A 23,934-nucleotide genomic window follows, 5' to 3' on the forward strand; every position below is an offset into this window, starting at 1 on the left:
AGTTATTTTAAGGGGAAAATACTTTTTTTTATCTCTCTAAGTAGACAGAAACCTATTTTGACTGCATATAGTATTATCAGTATAGAATATGGATTCCCTTTACCCTCCTACTGGAGATTTTAAAGTAAGAAGCCAATTTTTTTTTTTTTAACTGTATAATTACATTCAATTTCAAAGGTGTGGAATAAACTCTAGGGGATATCTAATCTGATAGTGATTTTCAGTATTTTATTAACAGGTTTTTCAATGAAGTACTGTGCATTCATGAACAGTAATAGTAAGAGACTATTACAATGTTTTTTTTACCTTACCAGTCTGTACCATTATCAATAATTAACACTTAAGTTATACTAGTACTTGAGGGATGCATGATTATTCATTGTTTTTCCAAATAGTAATCTAATGGCTTGGTAATACTAATTACAAAGAGAATGATGTAATGCTGTCTGTGCCCTTTTCTTGTCTCTGAGCTACACAGTGAAGACGGGAACTAAGAACCGCTAAATGATATAGCCAAGCGGTAGCTTCTCTATAGTGAAGATGAATGGCATAAAAGACCATTATTTGCTGCTGCACCCTCTTGGTATACAACGTGCAGATTCTTACTATTTATTTTTTCTGATGACAGTTATTGTCTTTATATCTAGAGCTGTGGTTCTCAGCCAGGGGCAGTTTTGTCCCCCAGGAGACATTTGTCAGTGCTTGGAAACATTTGTGATTGTCACAGCTGGTGAAGGGGGGGGGGGGGTTCTCCTGGAGCCTCATGTAGAGAGGCCGAGGATAGGGCTAACCATCTTACAAAGCACAGGACATCTTCTCACCACCAAGAGGTATCTGGTGAATATGTCTATAGCGTTCAGGTTGAAAAACTGCTCTAGAAGCACTGAGACATTTGAGGCAAGGGTAAAGGTATGGAATTCTGTAAATGAATGTAAATTTGTAAACTTGTCTTTCAGCTTTGGTAGGTAGCAGTTTTCCTTTAGAAAAGGAAATTATTAAGGTATTATTGTTATTAAGATGTAATGGTTAAGAGCAAATTAAACAGTGCCGCTTTTTAAAAGTCTTTTGTTGGCAGTAAAATGAATTTGGGTCGTTTGGGGTTAGGGACATCAGGCAAGCAGTTCACTCAGCCTATGTTAAGTATTTTTTAATTTAACTTTAATGGAATCTAATATGATCTCTTCCACTTTTAATTGCATATGAATTTGCTGCTCAAAATACATACACAGCTCATATGTAGCTCCGGATATGCAAAAGGAAAGAGGCTAGGTTAAAATATTATCTCTGGGATTAACAAAGAATAAAACCCAAGTAGGTGGCTTCTTATTTTATGTTTCTTAATGCTTGTTTTAATTCAGGGTACTCATTAAAAAAAAAAATTCCAAGCATTTTTCTTAAAGATTTTATTTATTTATTTGAGGGGGGAGGGGTAGAGAGGGGATGGAGAGGGACAAGCAGACTCTGCACTGAGCATACAGCCTGATGGAGGGCTTGATCTGAAGAGCCTGAGATCATGACCTGACCTGAAACCAAAAGTCAGGGGCTTGATCAAGTATGCCCTTAATTCTGAGTATTCTTTCTTCCTTCCCTCCTTCCTTTTTTTTTTTTTTTTTAAGATTTTATTAGAGAGAGAGGGAGGGAGGAGCAGACTCCCCAATGAGCAGGGAGCCCCGAGCAGGGCTCATCTCAGGACCCTGGGATCATGACCTGAGCCAAAGGCAGACGCTTAACTGACTGAGCCACCCAGGCGCCCCTCATTCTGAGTATTCTTGAAGATAAACTTATTCTTCACCTTCTGTGTGAAATGTCTCCAAGCTGAAAACTGAAAAATTGTTGCTATGAATCTTTTTTTTTTTCTCAAGTTAGTCTTTGTTGTAGTTTGGTTACTGTGTTGTAGGAATGAGCCCTTATATTGCATTTGCAGTTAAATATTAGCACCTGTTACAATGTGTAGCATGGCGATAGCACAGGCATGATTATGGTTGTTTCTTGTTCTAGTCCTTCTACCATCTTTTTTTTTTCCTCTTCCCTTCTGCCATCTTTAATGCAAGGTTGATAGCGTCACCGTCAAATTCTTGTTAATAAGAACTAGAGTATGTAGCAATTTATGCTGTGGAAGGTTCTCCAATTCTGACTTCATTCTTCCTAACTATTCTCCTTAAAGACTATGTCTCATTTGAAATGTGATATTGTCTCAGCTAAAAAGCTATATCATATGGAATGAATGGAAAAGACTAGGGAAATATTGAACTGCTGTGTTTGATTTTTGAATTGCAGTTTGATGTAGTTATCATCAGAAATACATGCACTGTGGGGTTGGGGCTGGGTGGCTCAGTGGGTTAAGCATCTGCCTTCAGCTCAGGTCATGATCCCAGGGTCTGGCAAACCCCTCATCGGATTCCCTGCTTAGTGGAGAGCTTGCTTCTCCCTCTCCCCCTGCTTGCCGCTCTGCCTGCTTCTGCTATTCCTCTGTCAAATAAATAAATAAAATCTTAAAAAAATATATATGCCCTATGAATTCGAGAACATGATCAGTTATATATGTGTATTCATGTATATGTGTGTATGTGTGTACAATTATATGAATGTGTGTACATACATTCAGAGGATGTTCATAGTAAGCCTATGTTACATTTTGAATTCTTCCTATGAAGAATTTCCTAGGAGTTCTGAGCAAGATAGCTTGGAGTTAACTATAAGGTATAAACCATTACCCTGAATATTTTTTTTTCACATTGAGCATTTTATTTGATTAGATAATTTACATATCTCCCATCCTTCCCTTTAATTTAGTGTGACAACGTTCCATAAGAAACTACTTTAAAAAGCAGCTTTGGTCAAGAATGGAATGAAATAACAAAAACAAAACCAAAAAGACCCAAATCACTGCTGCTTTTAAAAAACCAACACTGTCACCACTTATATTCAAAGCAAAACACACAAACGATGTGTGTGTGTGTTTGTGTGTGTGTATTATTTGACAGACAGAGATCACAAGTAGGCAGAGAGGCAGGCAGAGAGAGAGGGGGAAGCAGGCTCCCTGCTGAGCAGAGAGCCCGATGCGGGACTCCATCCCAGGACCCCGGGATCATGATCGAAGCTGAAGGCAGAGGGTTTAACCCACTGAGCCACCCAGGTGCCCCCCGACAAACGATATTTGCACAAAACATCTTCGGCGTTTCCTTGCGGCTGGCTCTCCTCACCGCATGCACAGGTCAGGGCTGCATCCGCATATTCGTCAGCTGATCAGTCTGTCAGTTTGTCATGCTGAATCTGGGAGGCTCACTCAGCTTCACATTGTCGGGAGGCCCTGGATGGAAGACGCTTACGGTCCTGAAATCCCAAACTGTCATGGCTCCCATCGATGCCAGTAGTGCAAAATCTGCAACAATCTCTCTTGTCCACCGCGTAGACAGACACTCGAGTGATGCTCTTTTGGTGCAGCGTCTCCAGGGCCGTATTGTGGTCCGCAGTCGTGGCCCTCTTGTCCATGCTGCAGAAGTGATCCATGGCAACTGTGTCGTGCTGGAGGCTCGGCTTTGGAACGTCTAGTTTGGACATGAAAGCCCAGCAACCATGGTCATCGTCGTTGAGGAGCATTGGGCAGCAGTCATGGCCTGCAGTGACAACGCTATTCTCTGAGACAGATGACACACTTAGGAGGGGTAGGAACTCTGTTTCCAGAGGTTGGAGGCATCAGCAATGGATACATTACTGTCATGAATGACCCAGGCCAGGCAGTTCCCGCCGACAGAGAAGCTGACCCCATGCACCCAGCCACCGGTGCTGCGGCCACCAATATTGGACATCTGCTGACCAAAAGGCATCTTGCTGCCCCAGGGGATACTGGCTGGCTTTTCACCCACCTCTTGAATGTAGGCAGGAAACACTCTGCATTTGAAATCACAAGATCCTTCCACCAGCACAACCTGGCTGGGATGCCCCTCCAAGCTGAGGAAGTATCCTGCATTTCATAGCTGCCCATGGTCGTGTCTCACTTTGCCTTTCAATCTGTATTTTCCAATAATTCCTTGTACACATGCATTCTGATTTTTTTCCTCCCTCATTAACACATGTATCCCTCAAAGTGTGGTGGCAGTCCCTTCTTCTTGTGTGTCATAACCCAGGTGATTGTACTTCCCTCTGAATTCTGACAGCACAATTTTCTGGATCTCTTCAGGGCAACACTATTGTTCTTTGTATTTATCATTACCTCATTTTGAGCATTTGCTTTATTTTTGGGATCTAATTATCGTTCGGGTGTTGTATTTATATTCCTTTATCTAATTGCATAACACCTTACATGGCTTTGTTATTTTTTTAGGTTCAAAATAAATACTAATTTTAAAGTACAAGGAGGAACTTGTAAGTCGGCATTCACATTCCTAGCAAGGCCTGGGTGCAGTAACAACTATCTACTGATAACTATTAAGTAGTAGTTAACTACTACTTACTAGTTACTAGTAACTAGTAACTGTGTAGGCACTGTATTATGTGCTGGGCTGTACCAGTGAACAAAACAGGCAAAAATGTCTGTCCCCTTAAAATTTACATTCTGGTTAAAGAAAATAGGAAATACGTAACAAACATGATACTTAATAAATTATGTTAGATGATGTTTGCATTTGCTTAAAGGTAGCCAAATAGAAATCTCAAGCCATAACAAGTTCAAAGGTAGTATCGTATCTCAGAAAACTGGGTTATAGGAGAAAGGAAATAAAAGTGATTTTTACCAATTGTGTTAAATACAACTGACAGTGTATTAAAGAGCATTAAAGAGTGAGAGATTTTCAAAACTTGACATTTATTTTTGAGATTGCATCATTTACTATTTTTAATTAAAGAGGAGGAGGGGAGAGTTTGAAGAGATCAGGAGTTAATTAGTAAATATTGCATATTCTTTTATGGCAGTATTCTTTTCTTTTTTTTTTTTAACTCACCTAATTTTCAATGGAGGAAGGTAGACTTTAAAAATCTTCTTTGTTGTTGGTAAAATATATTCTAGCATCAATTCAGATCAGTGATAATAGATATTTTTTACCTTAGATGAAGGATTCTTCACATATCTGAACATCTCTTTCTGTTGGGCAGTTTGTCTGATGATGTAACTTACAATAAATCAAAAGAAGGACTTTATTATACTTGTGAATCATTGCAAAATTTCTTAAGGTAAGGGAACTTTGATCTTTGAAGGTGACCACGAAAGAAGATTATATCATTCTTTTGTGTTAATACATCTTTTAGACACAAGACACTCTCAGTTGCTAGGGAACAAGTAGTCCAAAAGCCCACAAAACACTTAATAAAGAAGAAAAAAAATATAACCAAGCCATCCCATAATTGCAAAATTTAAGTAAAAGTAAGTGAAATTGATTTCTGAGTCACTGAAGCAGTTGAGTAGCAAGGCATCTCTTTGCTGCCTGCATTAGTACTGAAGATGTGAGAACGTACCCCTGTTAGCCAATAAAGACAGTGAAGTGAGAATGATGGTGGGAGTTCTGTCCCATTTTCTTTTAAGCCCTCTCATTATTATGAGGTAGGATCATATTCATCCAGTTCACATATATTTTTGGACAATGTGTGCACATCTATTTTGATATTTTTAGCTTTTCTCTCTAGAATTTCTTCTCAAAATCTCACATTATTGTGAGGGTCATAATAGAAGTCCTGAGATAATTTCATTATTTTGTAAAGTCGAACAGAAATTGTACATTTCTCACAATAGAACTCATTCTTCCTGTGAATGAAATGAATCCAATGAGTAATGGAATGAAGGTGCAAAGTAGTAATTAATAATGTTAATCACAACTTTCAAAGCCTGAGGTCTTTCTTAAGCATTTTTGCTTTTTGGAAGAGTGAATCACTCGAGGAGTTTATTACAGACTTACTATCCAGAGGCTGATTATTATTGTTACCTCTCAGCTAGGAGCTCTTAACAAATAGTTCATTGTTTTAATTTTCTGTTGTTACTGTGACAAGTCACCCAAAATGTATTGGCTTAAAACACAAATTTGTTATTTTACAGCCTATAGATCGGGAAGTCCTTCCCTGGGCTTATGGCCCCCTTTCTCCATCTTGAGAACTGGCAACGCTGGGAGGGTTTCCAGCTGGATCTCTCCAGCTTCCTCTTGCATAGTCACGTCCTCCTCTTCCACTTCCCAGGACTCTTGTGATGACATTGGACTCACCAGGATGGTCCAGGATAATCTCTTTCTTTTCAGTTCACCTGATGAGTAAAATTTCATTTCGTCTGCAAACTTAATTCCCCTTTGCCATGTAATAGCATATAGTTCCAGATCCTGGCAGTTAGCAAGTGGATCCCTCTGGGAGGCCAGTATAACCTCCTAGCATAGCCGTCCCTCTGGCACTCTAACATCTGCATGCCGCTTTTCTTCCACTAGTCAGACTTCTGCTGCTTCTGCCCTTGACCCACCTAATGACTGTCCCACATGTGGCGAAAGAATCTGATTGGTTCAGTGTGTTGTCATCGTTCATACAGCTCTTTTGGACCTGTTTCCTCACAGGCCTTCGAGTCAGAAGTTAGCTGCTTCTAGATCTGATATGTCCTGATGCAATTAGTCAGGGGCCAGGGTCAAGGTCATACATTAGAATATTGTACCCATTTGTAAGGAAACGTGCAGGCCTCTTCTTTCATCGGGGGGCTGTCAAAAGGAAAACTTGTCTGAGAAAGATGACTGTGGGCATGGCAGAAATCTTGATTACTTATTCAAGATGAGTTCCATGGGAGGGAAAGGGTTGTCAAAATTTAAATATTTAAGACTTAATATGCAGACATTTCTGTTTCTCTTAAGGGAACTTACCTTATTTAAGACCTGCCATTCTCTCCCCCTGGGGGAAAGAAAACTTGGTCTCAGAATTTCAAGGTCTCTCTCCCAACTCCCTTCTAATAATCTCTGGTGTTCTTAACTTTGCTCCTTGGCATCCGGGTGCAAGGGGCAGCACGTGGCAAGATGTGTAGTATATTCGCTGTTTTCTGTGCTCTTGGCATAGATATTGAATATGATTGCTACGAATACTTGGCCAATCTCTTCAGCCTCTTTCGGGCCCCTCAACTGTGGGTGGTTTGCACCATCCTCCTTCAGATGGAACTCAGCTCCCCACTGTCCATCTCTCAAGCTCTGCACTAAAATTCCCTTGATTATCACTGACTCTATCTCCTAGCAGACAGATGAATTCTGAGCTTCCTTTCTTGTTCATCCCAGCAGCCTTTCTTTTTTTCCACGTCCTGCTGAAGCCAGATGAGATCCCGGGCTGAGTGGTATTATAGATCTACTTTGCCTAAATGTGCCATGTTACCATTTCTCCTTCAGCTGCTTTCCCCTGGGCAGTGGTTTGCTCCTTTACCATGTGATCTGGGACCCAAACTGTCTCCACTCTGATACTCCAAAGCCTGAATTTCAGTATTCTCACTAATGCAATGGTTAATTAAATGTATTTTTCAGATTTCTTAAAGTGAGTAAATGGTGTAATGTAGGTGAAACACCTCAGAGTGATTAGAGTAGAAGCCTCAACGTGATTGCTAATCACTTTGAACCCATTTGGATTTACATCCAAAACTCTGAAGCCTATCTTGCTCTGGGTTATCTGTGTTATTCCGTGGCATAATAGTAAGTATTATGATTTCTGACATATTTCTTTAGGTATGTTTATGAAGTAATTATACCAATGAGTTAGGTATCACTTTTTAATATTATACTTGAGGTTATTTTTAAATATATCATTCTGAAGATTATCTTGAAACTATAGACTTGGAGCAAAGAGACTTAGAAGTTTCCAGTGGAAAAAGGAAGGGAAACTATATTCTCTGTTGTCCGTGAATGTAAGAGTGAATGGTCATTAAAGCCAGTTAATTAAGCTCGTAAGAAAGCAAGAATTGACAGGTGACAGATATTTTTTCTGTCAGAACTTGTGGCAAGGATGGAAGTGAGAGGATTTGCACTGCCGAAAAATTAAAGCATATGAGTATATCAGTCAGGAGGAAAAATATCCTGTCTAGGATTCTCATTATATATTACATTCTTTCTAGTAGAAGAGATGGAAGCTAGTGTCAACATAGCATAAGGGGAATTGACATATGATTTGAATGGAGCTCTGTCTCGTATCGAAAACTCATGTTATTTACACTGTGTTCTTTTTTTTTTCTGGAAAGAATTGGATAAAATGGTAAAACAGACAATTGTTTTTTAAAAAAGGAAAAAAGGGTCACTTGGGTGGCTCATTCGGTTAAGCATCTGCCTTTGGCTCAGGTCATGATCTTAGGGTCCTGGGATTGAGCCCTGCATTGGGCTCCCTGCTCCGTGGGCAGTCTGCCTCTTCCTTTCTCTCTGCCCCTCTCCCTGCTTGTACTCTCTCTCTCTCTCTCTCAAATGAATAAATAATAAAATCTTAAAAAAAACAGAAGGAAGAACTAGTTATTTTCGTGGGGGCAGTTATATGGTTTTAATTACTTTTTATTACCAAGAAACATTTCAGATGTGGTTTTATACATTACAGAGTACAACAGGATATTTGTATTGGGGCTGTAGATGTAAGCATCCTTGACTTCGTTTATTTAAAGTTTATTTGTGAATTAGGTTCTGTTTTGTTTTTTTAATTTTCTAAGCATGAAAAGATTACCCTAGAATCAATTTTAGAGAATTTTCTGTATATATTTGAGAGAATCTGCATATACTTGAACTGAATTGTTTTTGTCTGATTCATACTCCATTCGTTCTTTAAAGAACTTATATCTGGCATATGTAGGTAGTGACTTAATAAGTGACATTACGTTCCGTACATAAGGCAAAGTACAGATTGTATATTTGGAACTGATCTCTACCGACTCTGAATTGTCATAGTCCCTGTGCCACAGGAAGAAGGTCAGACTTCATTTAGAAATGAACACAATATTAACGGCACAGAGCACAAGTGCTTTCACACCAATTAGCTTTATTGGTTTTCCTGCAAAGAACTAAATGTCCTGGATCAATTACAGTGATGTTGAGGTTTATCTGTTTGTACCCCAAATCAATTAATCTTTTCAGGAGTTCATGTTCCTGGATGTCATCTTAGGCTCAAGTGAAAGAGAGAGCCTTGGGCTGGATGGAGTTGTTCATGGGCAACTTGGTCTTTAAAACAGGACTCCATAATCTGCCCCTCAGCAGAAAGTCTGAGCAATCCAGTAATAGGCAGGAATTCCAAATAAAACTGAATGTGGGGATTTTATATGACCGGATGACTGTGCCTTGAATAGTTGGGATGATGAACCTATAGGGTCAAAATTTAAATGATTATAAGAAAAACCTCATAGTTTGAATAAGTAAAAAAAAAAAAAAAATTAGGAATAAAAGCTGGATTTAAATCTTTTAAAATGATTAATTTTGAATCCCCTAAAAATACGAAAACTTCATGTAAATCTAACATGTTTATTTACAAAGACATGTTAGCGTATGCATCTGTGCATATATGAAAGCAGCGTCTACCAGTAGCATCCGTGGTCAGCTGGAAGCAGGCTGTAGGACCTGTTGGTAGTATTGTACAACGCTGGAGTTGTGCCAGGAAAAACAGGGTTGAACTGGTTCCTGCATGTGCCCTGGATTCACTTCTCCTAAGACGATAAAAACCTGCCAGGCCCTGGCTTTCAAAGATGGTTTAGTCATGCATGTGCAACCCATCTGTTGGATGCATAAGGGGTTTCCTACTCGGCTCAGCCCTGTAGCCATAAGCATGGTTGCTGTTTCTCCTCACCCCTCCTTCTTTAATTCCTCCCCCCTGCCAGGAGTGTGCGGGCTCTGAAAACAGGTGCATCTGAGGCCACTCCAGGGAAATCCTTCTATGGACACTGATGTGAGGCAAAATATAGGCTTCTTTTGCTGCCTAGCTTGCTTCCAGCCTAGTCTGATTCAGTGATTCAGAGAAGACCAAACCCCAAAGATTCAGTTTGCTAATGAAAATTATTTACACTGTTACAGATTTAACCGAACTTGAATGTAGACCTCAGTGACTTTCAACCCTTCTGTGTAGTAAAGCTCCCTCTGTTACCTGGGTGAACCGGAGCAGAGGCTTCATTCTCTCTCTTTCCTTCTCTTCCTGCCCCTCTCTCTGCTCTCCCCCCCTCCCTTCATAAGGTTTAGCAGCATACACTTTAATCTCAGTGGTTGTGGCTGGCAGGATAACCGTGGGGAGTCTCCTTCAGTACATTATTGGTTCCCCCTTCCTCCTGCCTTGGTTCGCTGCACACATCCTCCAAGTCTGACCTGCCATGCTTCTGTCCTACTGTTTTCTAACATGGCCTTTCTTTAAAAAAAAAAGAAAAAAAAATCCCAATGGCTGTTAATACCAGGTTTTGCATTCAGGGAGGTACAATTTCAAGTCACAAACTTGAAATACACAGGGGTGCCTGGTGGCTCAGTTGCTTGAACATCTGCCTTTGGGTCTGGTCATGTACCCAGGGTCCTGGGATCAAGCCCCACGTCAGACTCTCTGCTCAGTGGGGGCCTGCTTCTCCCCCTCCCTGCTGCTCCCCGCCTGCTTGTACTCTTTGTCAAATAAATACATAAAATCTTAAAAAAAAAAAAGGACTTTTAAAATATTGTGTACACAGATCTTTGTGGTACAAGATATTTTCTAGCCCCCCCCTTTTTAAGATTTTATTTATTTATTTGACAGACAGAGATCACAAGTAGGCAGAGAAGCAGGCAGAGAGAGAAGGGAAGCAGGCTCTCTGCTGAGCAGAGAGCCCGATGCGGGGCTCGATCCCAGTACCCTGAGATCATGACCTGAGCCGAAGGCAGAGGCTTTAACCCATTGAGCCACCCAGGTGCCCCTATTTTATAGCCTTTTAACAGGACATGCTAGCTGGTGGTCTGACAGCGAATTTTTATTTACATACATATTTTGACACATCCACGTTCCAAAAAGATCACAATGAAGAAAGGAAAGAGTGGGTCTTTCTAAAGTGGGTCTGTTTAAAATACATTCTACTATGAACTTAGGAACTACATAAGCAATTATTAATTTTCTTTTCTCTCCATGCAGATTTATGAGAAGTATCAAGAGTTGTATACTGTGGAGCCAAATAATGCACGGCAGCTGGTGGAAATTGCAGCCAGGGATATCGAGAAACTTCTAAGCAACAGATCTAAAGCTCTGGTGGTGAGTTTAAATTGGATCTGCTCATTTTATTATTTTCCATTGCTTGTTTTTCATACTTCATTTTCTCTAGTATGCTTCCTTTACCTTGGAAACAATGCCCAGGTAACGTGTTCCTAAAACATGAGAGATCAGTTTCATAGTGGAACGCAAAATCATCAGCATATTTCTGATGATTAGTTTATTTTTTATGTTAGGGGATTTTATAACATAGGAACAGTGTATTTAATTGGGGCATACATCTGTTTATCCATTTGTAAGTTATGCGGCACATTCATCATGTTTAAATCTATGATACAACATAAGACCCACAAATATTGCCAGTACCCTTCAAGCTGTCTTTGTAATCGTCTCTTTTCCCTGTGAGGTGGCCAGGACTCATTTTCTTTTCTTTTTAAAAATAGACACACCTCGCATAAATGTTTTGCGAAACACGGTGGTTGCGAGTTTGCTTGTTTTTCAGCTTTATCAAAATGTTGTTGTGTATACAGACGTCAACAACTTGCTTTCTTCCCTCAACGTTACGTGTGTATTTATCTGAGTGTTTGCACTTGGCTTAAATTCACTCTCATTCACAGTTGGAAATTATCTTTTGAGGGCATATCTCCATTGGTTCATTTCTTCTCTGTTGGCAAACTATCATTCGAATTATCTCCAGATGAGTGCTACGGTGAATACTGCTGCTGAATTTTCTTGAACAAGTCTCGTGGTACATAAATGCAGGGATACCTGTAGGGTGTTATGTACATGACAGGAGAATTAATAGACCGTAGTGTACTCACAGGTATGAAAATTGTTTTCCAAAATGCTTGTATCAGTTTACACCTCCACCAGCTGTATACGAGTCCCCACTGATCCGTATTCTGGCCCATAAATGGCCATGACGGATTTCTTAATTGTGGACCAGCAAATGGAAGTAAAGTGTAAAGTAGAACCTCCCCTTCTTAGTCATGAGGCAGACAACTGTTTCATTATCCACTCACCATTTTTGTTTCTTCAGTGAAATATCTGTTCATATGTTTTGCACATTTTAATTTTCTAAATTGATTTTTGGTCATGTATTTTTTTTTTTTTTCTTTTGGTCGTGTATTCTTGATGGTAACTCATTTAAGTTCTGTGTAATGCAACTATTTTTTTTGTGACTTGTCTTTTCATTGTTCTGGTGGTGTATTATGACAAAATACGTTCTTCGTTTTAATGTAGTCACAGTGACCTTTTAAAAAACTTATGAGTAAAAAAAATTAATATTTCAGGGTGTATGTTTTAAGAAATCCTTCTCTATCCTGAGATTGTAAACATTCTTTATACATTTTATTCTAAAAAGTTCTGTCTTTCAGATTGATTTACTCTACCTGCGACTAATGCCAGTATACAGTGTTAGATTGCAGTTTATTTCTATTCATTCATTCATTCATTTGTATCTGTATGTTTATATGACAGAGAGAGAGAGACCAAGCAGGGGGAGAGGCAGAGGGAGAAGCTTTCCCTGCTGAGCATCAGCCTGATGCCAGTCTCTATCCCAGGACCCTGGGATTGTAACCAGAGCCAAGGGCAGATGCTTAACCACGGGTCCCTAGGTTGCACTTCAGGTTAAATGTTTTTCTAACCAATTTTCCTATGGCCATTTTTTAGCTTGCATTACCCCAGAGAGCTCCAAATATCAAGCTAGATTTCTGGCAAACCCAGTCCCTTCGCGTATTCTTCAGAAGGATCTCGAGTATTCTTGAACCTTCACAATCTAAGTTTTAGATTCATCTTGCCATTATCCAAGAAAATCTTTCCTGGAGTTTTGATTGGTGTTTGTATTGACTCAGACCAAACTGGGAAGATTGATATCATTATGATATTTTGTCCTTCTAATTTATAAATAGACTCTTCTTGCCACTGAGTAAGCTTTTATTCTATTAAATAAATTATTTTATTTATAATAAACAATAAACAATAAATAAATAAAGTATTTATTCTATTAAATAATAGTTTAAAATTCCTTTGTAAAGTTCCTGTACATCATCTGTTAGAGACAATGCTGGGGCTTGTGTTTAGCTTCTCTTAGTCTACAAATCACAGCACTGTTAGAAGAATTTGTCCCAGGACAACTCCGAATGTCCTCTTTACTTATCACTCACAGTTCAGATTTTTAGCTTACTCTATTATATATCTATATATCTTGGCACTCAGAAATTTTGCCTGCTTTTTTGGCACTTTTATAAATCTTTATGGTTCTTAAAATATCCAGGATCTTGTTGTAATATAAAAGGAAAGTTCTTGGGGTGCCTGGGTGGCTCAGTGGGTTAAAGCCTCTGCCTTCGGCTCAGGTCATGATCCCAGGGTCCTGGGATCGAGCCCCGCATCGGGCTCTCTGCTCCGCAGGAAGCCTGCTTCCTCTTCTCTCTCTGCCTGCCTCTCTGCCTAATTGTGATCTCTGTCTGCCAAATAAATAAATAAAATCTTTAAAAAAAAAAAAAAGGAAAGTTCTTTGGAATACTTGAATGCCATATTGCCAGAAGTTGAAACATTTAATTTTTACGAAATATATACATGACTTATCCATGGTAAAGTAAGTTTTCATTACTGGAAGATTCGAAGCATTCTTCTCGCAAATTTTGGGTATGTGAATACCATTTTTACGCATCATTTACAAATGTAAAGTGTGTTTTCAATATAAGTTTATTTAATAAAAATAAGTACTTTCTACTTAATTAATTAATGAACTCACTCAATGACCACTGAAAAGGATTCCAATTATGCTAATTTTTATCAGCTTACCTTTTTCCTCCAAACATAAGAAGTGGATAATCCGGACATCAAAGTCCCATGAAAAATGATCACAGAATGAAATATCATGTCTCTTGCTTTAATTGGATTAAAATTGAGCCTATTGAGAGTTTCTTTTTCACCATTTGGATTTGAAGCTCTAGACACCTGGCATATTATTTGAGTCCTGTGGGGGACCAGTGACTATCCTAAATGCATTAATGACAGAATACAGAAATCACAATGACTAATTAAATGTGGAATTAGATTTTATGTCAGGGGGAAAGAGTCATGTTTGTTTTCAGACTAAATTCTTTATTTAACTTTTTTGACTCCACAAAAACAGAACACACATTATTTCAAAGGGAAATGTTTTGAGGCTAATTGAAAAACAGGTGCTACATTGTACTGTAAATGAATGCAAGATGGCATTATTAATTAACTTCTGTTTTTGTTGTAGGCTTATACTCTGGGAGACTTCTTGACTAAAAGAGCTTAATTTATCTGGGTGGGATGCCAATGTAATTCCATAAGTAAACATACCAGAAAATACCATGAATGTACAAATTTGAGGTAGATAAAGTTTAATGCCAGATCGACCTTATGAGTATTTACTAAGTAGCATTATCTAATTATTTCTCGTAATAAGACTAAGCTCTTGACATCATTATTAGTGTCATTTTTCCATGAGAAAACTGGGTCTTTGAGAAATCTTCTAACTCGCTCAAGGAAGTGTATCTAATAACTAATCTATGTCAGTGTGTCTTAAATATTAATGGTGTTGGTTCACCTGTGGCTCTTCTTAAAATGTACAGGCCTATTCAGTAGACCTGGCCAGAGAGACCACATTTCTAATAAGCATCCAGGTGATACTGATACTTCTGGTATAAAACCATACTTTGAATTAGCAAGAGTGAAAGAGCATTCAAATTCAGGGGTGTCAGACTTGATTTGCATTTTAAGATTTGCATTCTTACCTACTATATAAATATATTCTTTGGTCTATTTTTTTTTTTTTAAAGATTTCATTTGTTTATTTGACAGGCAGAGATCACAAATAGGCAGAGAGGAGGAAGCAGGCTCCCTGCTGAGCAGAGAGCCCGATGTGGGGCTCGATCCCATGACCCTGGGATCATGACCTGAGCCTAAGGCAGAGGCTTTAACCCACTGAGCCACCCAGGCGCCCCATATTCTTTGGTCTAAAACAAGTGTATAATCATAGAGGACAAAAGGAAGGCTAGAGAATTTGCTATAAATTAGTGTTCATTCAGAGTGACTGAGAATTACACTACTTAGGTATTTACCTCAAAGATACAAATACAGTGATCTGAAGGGGAAGGTGCAGCCCACTGTTAATAGCAGCCACATCCACTATAGCTAAGTTCTGGAAAGAGCCTAGGTGTCCATCAACAGATGAATGGATAAAGTTAAGATATAGTGTGTGTATATATACACAATGGAATACTATTCAGCCATCAAAAAGAAAATGAAATCTTGCCATTTGCAACAACGCAGACAGAACTAGAGGGTATTTATTATGCTAATCGAAATAAGTCAATCAGGTAAAGCCAATTATTATATGACCTTATTCATTAGGTAGAATTCAAGAAACAAAACAGAGGAGCATAGGGGAAGGGAGGGAAAAATTAAACAAGATGAAATCTGAGAGGGTGAAAAACCATAAGAGACTCTTAAACACAGGAAACAAACTGATGGTTGCTGGAGGGGAAGGAGATGGCAGGATGGGATAACTGGGTGATGGACATTAAGGAGGGCATGTGATGTAATGAGCACTGGGCATTATATAAGACTGAAGAATCACTGACCTCTACCTCTGAAATGATGTTAATTATTTGAATATATGTTAATTAATTGAATTTAAATTAAAAAAATAAAAGGAAAAAATCCAATGATAGAAAGAATAAATAAACAAATAAATAAAATCCTTGAAGGATTAGTCAGAAAAAAAAAAAAGACTTGGATATTCCAATTGGTAGAATATTCTGGAAGGCTACGAATTTTTTTAAGGGACTCCTGTATCAATTAGCCATCTTCAAAAAATGACTCAATGAAGTAAAATACACAGTATTGAAAAAGTTTTCTTTTTTATTTGAATGTGAGAAAATTTTAAGCCTCTATTCTACAGTATCAAGATGAGCAACCTAAGAGGAAGAAGTAGCTTGAATTGGTTGTTTACTCACATATCTACTGAAGAAATGACCAGTTTAGGTTGATAATTCAGGTTTTTTGGTTTGTTTTGTTTTGTTTTTAAGATTTGAGACTTGAGAGAGTGAGAGAGAGAACATGAGAGGGGAGAGGCTCAGAGGGAGAAATAGACTCCCTGCTGAGCAGGGACATGGGACTCGCTTCCTTCCTTTCTTCTTCTTTCCTTCCTTCCTTCCTTCCTTCCATTTAGTGTAATGATTACTTTTTAATATCTGTGATATATTTTTTTACATATGCATGTATACAGATTTTTAAGGTTTTGAACCTTACATTTTTAATCAACAGCTTGTTGATTTAAAACTAATTTTATTGCCTTTTATCTTGAATTTGTTTATGTGTTTGACTCTAAACTATTCCGACAAGATTGTCTTTTTTTCGTTTCAGCATTGATTTTGATGTTTTATTCACATTCATTTTATGCTATGGTCTTTTTATGTGTTCCTTCAGCCAGCCTTAGAGCTGAAAGAGAAACCAAGGTAAAAAGTTTTAGTTTCTTTTGCCCTAAAACTATGTCTTTTATAAAAGCAAAACAGACTTTTGAACTTAGTTTTTGTTTTGTCTTTATGACCATATAGAAACATGTTTCTGATGATTGATATTCCAGAAAACCTATGACATAGGATATTCCAGAAAACCTATGACATGAAACATCTGCTTATTCTTGTTTTATAAATGAGGAAACTCAGACAAAACTAGCGTTATTGTTTAAGGCTTGTACAGGTAACACAAGGTAGTGGTGGAATTCAATTTTAAGGTGTCTGTCTAAAGTTTTTTTACCCCTCTCTAAGCCCACACTGGTAATTTTGACCATTTTGTTTTCAAAATCTTCTGCTAAGTGACTATTTCTCTGGCACTTATTACATCCTTTTCTCAGAAAATGGCTCAATGTGATGACTATTAATTTTAATCAATATTAACATTAATTGCTAACATTATCGAATTATTCTAAAACATACTCAAAGAGTGTTTACAAGCAACAACCCCCTCCAGAAGAACACCCCCAAACCACAATGATCATTTAATGCTGTTACCAACGTTTATTTCCACCCGATCTAGGCTGAAAAATCTGCAACTGTATATGAATAGTTCATGGGAGAAAGCTCTTCAACCAAATGATCTAGCTTCTAGTGGTGCCTTCTGAATGAGGGAGGTGAATAAGATCATTGGTCTCATGGTTCATCAACCTGCATGGCCAAGGAGACCTACTAAGTAAATGAACTTTTTCAGACATTTTCCTCAAAGAAAAGAGGAGCAGGATTATGATAACTGAATTTCTGTAGTGACACTTTTTTCCCATTATGGTGTATCCTGTCTCCCTCTGGTGTCCTGGTAACTTTAATTAAAATGACTCTAATTTATTTTAAAGCTTTAAATACTGTAATATGCCCAACTCTTTTTTCAGCCTTGATATTGAGCTATGATGAGGTAATGAAAAGAAGAAAATAACAAATCTTTTCAATGACTCTTAAGTATGGTCTTTCTTCTGGAAGGATTAGATTATTGTTGTTTAACCAAATGGTTTTGTTTTTGTTTTGTTTTGTTTTGTTTTCTTACATGTTTCTTTAGCTCCTAACCCCATAGTTCTCTCTCATGTTTGTAAAAAATGCCTCCGGAGTTTGCTAAAATGCAGATTCCTGGCCTTTATCTCTAGAGATTTTAACTTGGAGCAATAGGAAGAAATTTCAGAAAATTGGGTCCAAAGAGGTGGTAAAGAGATTCAGGAAGAAATGTGAAATTCTTCAGAGATTCAAAGAAGAATAAAAAATGTATTATTTTGGGTTATTAGTATTAGGAGTTTTTGGTTTACCTTTGCGAGAATAGATACATTAGACTGTATTGGAACAGAATAAAAGCTACAGTGTTAAAAAGTGATTGTGAGAAATTGTCAAGAAGTTTGTTTTTTTCATGAAATTTGGTAGCACAGTACAGGAAGAGAAACATGGAGTACTATTAAAGACTTTGTTTCTCTTTTCTGTTTGTCTTTGAGAATGGAGGGCATATAAGCATGTTAATAAAAGAGAAGGAACCTGTGACATCTGAAAATAAGAAAAAAAGTCCGAATGTTGAAGATTGATTCCAGAAAAAGTAGGCACAGAGAAAGAAGATCAGAGTCATGCAATTTATCTTTGAACAGATAGTAGTATTTTTCACTTGAGACAAAAGGGATATTAAATATGGGGCCACCTGTGTGGTTCGGTCATTAAGCATCTGCCTTCGGCTCAGGTCATGATCCCAGGGTCCTGAGATCAAGCCCCACATCAGGGCTCCCTGCTCAGGGGGAAGCCTGCTTCTCCCTCTCCCATCCCGCCTGTTTGTGTTTTCTCTCTTGCTGCTCTCTCTCTGTCTGTTAAGTAAATAAATAAATAAATCTTAAAAAGAAAAAGAGATATTAAGTATGAATAAAGACTTTGCAGGTGCAGAAAATCTGAAATTCATACTGGATGACTGTTTCTCTCTTGGCAAAGTGGAAGTTAATATTTTATGCAAGGAGTGTAGGGGCTGTGGGATCTTCAGGACCACACTAAAGACTTGGGGCATCAGAGGAAGAAAAAATGAAGAGTCTGTTGTGGGTAAATGAAATGGCTGATAAATAAAACCTAGGGCCTTCCTAACATTGAGAAAAAACAGAAGGCATGAAATAGCTTCATATTCTAAAAATGAGGTCCTAAGCTGCATATGAATTTGAAAGAGCTTTTTGAAATTGTGTGTGTGTGTGTGTGTGTGTGTGTGTGTGTGTGTGTGTTTTGACCATTAGTCCAAAATTTATCTTGTGGTTATAAATTTATCCAGATTGATGAGAACAAGAGAAATTACTTTGGAAAAATTATGAGATGTTGTGCTATTTTTGTTCCCCGAAGAAAAGTATGCTTCCTATTCTCTTTAACGTTAGTATAAATGTCTTTTTGAGGATTACTCAGATAGCTTACGTGTATCCCTTTCACTCTGAGTCGTAAAGGGACCTTGTAGTCCACTATTTGTTTTGCAAAGCTGAGGTTACTTTTATTTATTTGGATTTGATACATACCCCTGGATGCTAACAAATGAAGTGCTGAGGCTAGACATGCTGGCCTAGTGGCTGAGCCGTGAAAGGTGGCGTCGTTGGGTATAAGCTCCCACACAGCAGAGGCAGGCCTTATAGGACAGAGCTGGTCTGTGACTCGATCCAGTAGGGTTTCCTTCCAGGGCCAAAGCCAGTATAGCAGAAAGAGGGTAGATGTACCTCTCGGATGGAAACTGAGGAGTAGGGCTGTAAATGGCACCCAGAGTGTGCCGATGAAGTTGTATGAGCTTAGCTTCAAACAATACAGAAAGCACCCTAGTTGGGGAACAAGTCGATGTTGAACATTCGCCACTCCCAGAGAGGACCAACACGTAATTAGAGTCAAGAAAGTGTCTTCCATTGCCAGTTTCTCATAGTGCTGTTGCTAAAATCAGCGCTGGGTGCTGGTAGGCGAGGTCCGCATGGGATCAGGAGGAAAAGCTCAGAGAGTGGAAACAGCAATCTCCCACAGTCCTCAACCTGAAACTCCTGAAGTTTTTCAGCCTCAACTAGTCCCAAGCCGGGAACGGGACAACAGATAAATTTTAAGCTGAGCTTGGACTTTTAATTTTTAGCCTAGATGGGATATTTTAGTTGATTAGTTGAGATTGTTTTTAGGTATAAAAGTTGTATATTCAGTGCCGAATGGAAAAGTTAGAGGATATATAAGGAATAAAATTGTGTTCCTCCAGCCAACTAATGGGTGATTTGAACAGATTGCACGTTTGTTTTCTCTCATGCAACAAAACACCTGGAGGTAGGTAGCTCAAGAGAATTCTAAAAGTTCCATTCTGTTACTTCTGTGTCCGTCTTACTCAGTCAGCTGTCTGCAACAGGGAGTAAGAAATGTGGGACCTTTAATTAAAATGGGTATCCAGCCAGCTGGTGTCTACATGTGTATTTTAGGGAAGAAGGTCTAGAGAAAATTCATTTTAACGAGGCAGAGGAAAGAGAGGAAAACATTGCTGTTATGCATGGATGGATGGATGGATGGATAGTTGGATGTATGTAGTGTTCCACTCCTTCAATATAATGCTTATATGCACAATCAGATCGGCTTTCTCTAACAAGGCTTGGCACAATGTGAGTAGTAGTAGTAGTAGTTGAAAGGACTGTCAAATCCATCTTGGTTTGAAGATTGGCAGAATACATTTTGTTAACATCAAGGATACTTAAGAATTAGACAGTAGTAGAAATATTTGAAATCATGAACCACGATACATAGGGTCTGGTAATGGTCAAGAATGACAAGTTCAAGAGAGTAGACATTTTTATGTGGATAAAGTGTAAGTTTATAGGGAACGTCAGAGAAATAAGAAATTGTGGTAAATGATGGAAATGAAAGAAATTAAGAGTTCTAGCGATAGCGAGGTTGAGGCATGAGTGAGGGAGCAGGTTACTTAGATGGAAAAGAGTGAAAGTTTTTCGAGTTTTAATAGTGCTGAGCAAATTAATAATTAGCACTTAATGAATATCTGCTATGGTCCGGACACTTTGCTAGGCTCTTCCATAAATTGTATTTCTAATACAATTTATATTCTGCAAAGTTTGTATAATTGTTTTCATTTATAGATGAGAAAAGGAAAGTTCAGAGAATTTAAAAAATTTTGGCAAATAATTCAAAACCACTTACGTACATCTGCAAAATATTTGGTGTTTCTTGTGTGCCTCTTTAAGCCTAAAAACTTACTACGTTAATTCATTTAGCCTTCACAGGGCATCGGAACCCCCCCCCCCCCACCACTGCCCAAGAACAATTAAAGGTCTTGACCAAGTCTTACCTAGAGTGAGATATTTGAGCTTGAGTTCTTATTTTTAGAATCTATAGGTTGTAGCTCTGTGCACCTTATTTCTCACCTCAGTGACATCTGAATAATCTTAGCCAAAATATATTTATGTGTCATTTGTCCAGTCAGCTTCGGTCTCTCTGTAAAGGTGACATCGCGACTTTAATGGGGTCTCATGGAACCTTTGGATTTAATTCCTGTTATGTCAGCATCTATTTTGTTTGCCCTGTAGCATCTAACACACACTTAAAACATTCATTTTGCTACTAAATAACAGACAGGCATACCTAATATGCAGAATGTCTTTCCAGTTAATGTTTTTGAAATAGAATGACTGCTGATTTTTGAAATCCAGTTTTCACAGAGTAGACCGATTCTCAGTACGATGTTTTTGTTTCTGGGTTTCTTTTTAGCTGATGCCTATAATGCAACTATTCATATTTACTGCCTCCAAACTCAGGTGTTTTTTTTTTTGGGGGGGGGTAAATAATGTGATATCTGGGAAGAGTCTTGATTTACATTCCAAATGCAGTTAGTAGCAAGTCAGAATCCCGTGTAGATGATTGGAAGAGCAGGCCAGGTGCCAACCAAGGAGGTGTGTGTGCTTGCTTTTGGCTCTGAGAGGCCAAGCAGGGCTGATTGTTAACAATCCTGTTCCTCTTTTCATCTGGAAATCGTGTTTGTAGCATTTTACACTCTTATCTAAGAGTTTCTTACACTTTTCAAAGCACTTGGGCATTTGATAAGCGCTGGACTGTTTTACTTAGGCTTTCAAAAGTCGGTTGGGGGTGTGGATTGATGCAGATACACAATGGATTTGTTTCCATTGCACATAATATATGATCAGTTATCAGAATTTTCACTCAAAGTACCAGGTTTTTCTGAGGCAGATTCCCGACTTAAATTGGAGATGCCCGTATTTCTGGATGCCTTTTGTTAATGTGTCCAATGGAAATCTCTGGCAATACCATCACATTTCCTCTCTCAGCTTCCACATTTTAGAAGCATCTTTATGGATTTTTCAATCTAATGTGATGGTAACGATAGGAATTTGGGGCCAAACAGAAAGGATGGTAAAGAACCCAGAGCTGTGTTTAGAGCCTCTTAAATGACACCAAGAGGGAAACAGATCCATTTGTCCTGTAACTGTAAGGCTACTCTTCACCACATCAGTGTTCTCATTTTTATCGTATTCTGTTTGATTAAGATATTCTTTAAATGCTAGCAGTGAAGGGTTTTGAAACAACACGTGCTTTTGTAAAGTGCTCGGTGTAAGAGAGAGTTTTTCTCCCTCCTTCATTCCATGAAATAGTGTCTGCACTAGATGACTGTCTGAACAAAGACACTTCTGAAAGAAAGGTAGTTGACAAGTATCCCTTTAATTTGCAGAGCATGATGAATGATGTAGCTCCCCTAATTTTTTAGTAGAAGGTGTTCAGATGAGGAAAGGTTTCAGGCAAAAGTTGTAATCTATAGGAAAAGAAGTGTGTTTTGGAAATTTGATTTTCATAGTCTTGGGTTGCCTTAATTTCATAGGATCCAAAAGTAGTATTTCAGGTATCAGGAAGAGCCTCACTCTGTTCACCATCTGACCAGGGTAACGAATGCTCTAATAATGCGGCACTTGAAAGACTTAGAGTAAAAGAGTGATGGGTTTGTTGATTGCATTTAGGAAATGAGAATTTGATGCACAAAGTGACGGCAAAGTCACATAGGCAGGAATGACTATGTAATTTGCGGGGCCCAATACAAAATGAAAATATGAGGCCCTATTTCAAAAGGGATGAAGAATTTTCAGATGGCAGCTGCAGAGTGTTATACCAGGTGGGGTCCACCCGAGTGACCCCAGGGCCGGATCTGACCGCATAGGTCACACACCCGTGAAGCTGGCCAGCCATGCACACAGGTGATTAGTGGTAGGACTGGAACTGGATGTGGGTTTTGTTCAGTGCTGTGCCTGGGGTGATCGTCATCTATCTTTACCTGGTGACTTGGGAGGTTGTGAAACCTGTAGTGACTGTTAGCAGATTAGCTCAAAGTGAGGCAAAAAAAAATTTCATTTTTCTTTCTACCTCTGTTTTATGAAATTACAAACTTGTTTCAACATCATGATAGAAATGCTCTGATTTAAATGTGCTAGTATGATGTTTGGCATAAAAATAAATCCAGGGAAACCAGGCTAATCTAAGGGCACCCTCTTTGATTCACGTAATAGCATCTGTAGGTTGAACTTCGTAGCATGCCGTAAATTTGGAGGGACTCTGATCGAAGACTGTTAACTGTGAACACCATTTTAGCATTTAATAGAGTTGAACTTCCAGTGGCCGTCTGGTTCCTTAATGTTCTTAACTTTGTTTTTTTTAATCTAGTGATGCCTACTTTATCTTTTTATCCATGAACCCCGTATTATTCTATCACAGAATTCCATAAACTGTAAGCCTTCTTTGGTGAATTAGTTTTCTAGCTTTTACTGAATAACATGCAAGTAGAAGAAACCCTTTATTAGATAGGCAGTGCCAGCCCTGCTTTTATATATATATATATTTTTAAAATCTATTCTCAATAATTTTTTAGAGCTTTTAAAATCAAGAACTGCATTTGCAAAGACGAGCTGTCTGTGCCTTCCTTAAAATCCCCTGACACAATCTACCATTAGAATGACAGAAAGCCCTGTTAATTTTAATTAAAATATCATAGAACCATCAGTCTTGAAGGAAATTTGGAGAATTCATTTTTCTGGTCTTCTTTTCTCAGATAGGTACACCACCAAGGTTAGGGAGGGCTAAACCACCAAGGTTAGGGAGGGTTAGTTCTTCTCTCAAACATTTTTAGTGATGACGTTTCCGAAGTTTTAATACCGTTAGTTGCTTAGCTTATTTTTCAAGAAATTATTTCTAACCTCCACGTCTTTGTCCAATTTAAAGTTACTTTGTTTTCTGTTCTCTATGTGCATTGAATTTCGATTGGCCTTCTCCT

General features: G+C 38.4%; 1 protein-coding gene and 1 pseudogene across 10 annotated transcripts in view; one reads left to right on the forward strand and one right to left on the reverse strand.

The window, feature by feature from the left end:
* Window positions 1-23,934, forward strand: part of CACNA2D1 (calcium voltage-gated channel auxiliary subunit alpha2delta 1) — a 502,406-nt gene that overhangs the window by 97,410 nt on the left and 381,062 nt on the right. For all 10 annotated transcript variants that reach the window (XR_006820510.1, XM_046020734.1, XM_046020735.1 and 7 more), the window contains exon 3: window positions 11,038-11,154. Coding sequence is in view for 9 of the 10 variants with exons in the window: in XM_046020734.1 (XP_045876690.1) it covers window positions 11,038-11,154 (117 nt within the window). In the remaining variant the exon portion in view is untranslated. The remainder of the gene's footprint in view (window positions 1-11,037; window positions 11,155-23,934) is intronic.
* Window positions 3,293-4,218, reverse strand: LOC123952107 (annotated as a pseudogene).

This window comes from Meles meles, chromosome 10 (assembly GCF_922984935.1).
Source record: "Meles meles chromosome 10, mMelMel3.1 paternal haplotype, whole genome shotgun sequence".
NCBI lineage: Eukaryota > Metazoa > Chordata > Mammalia > Carnivora > Mustelidae > Meles > Meles meles.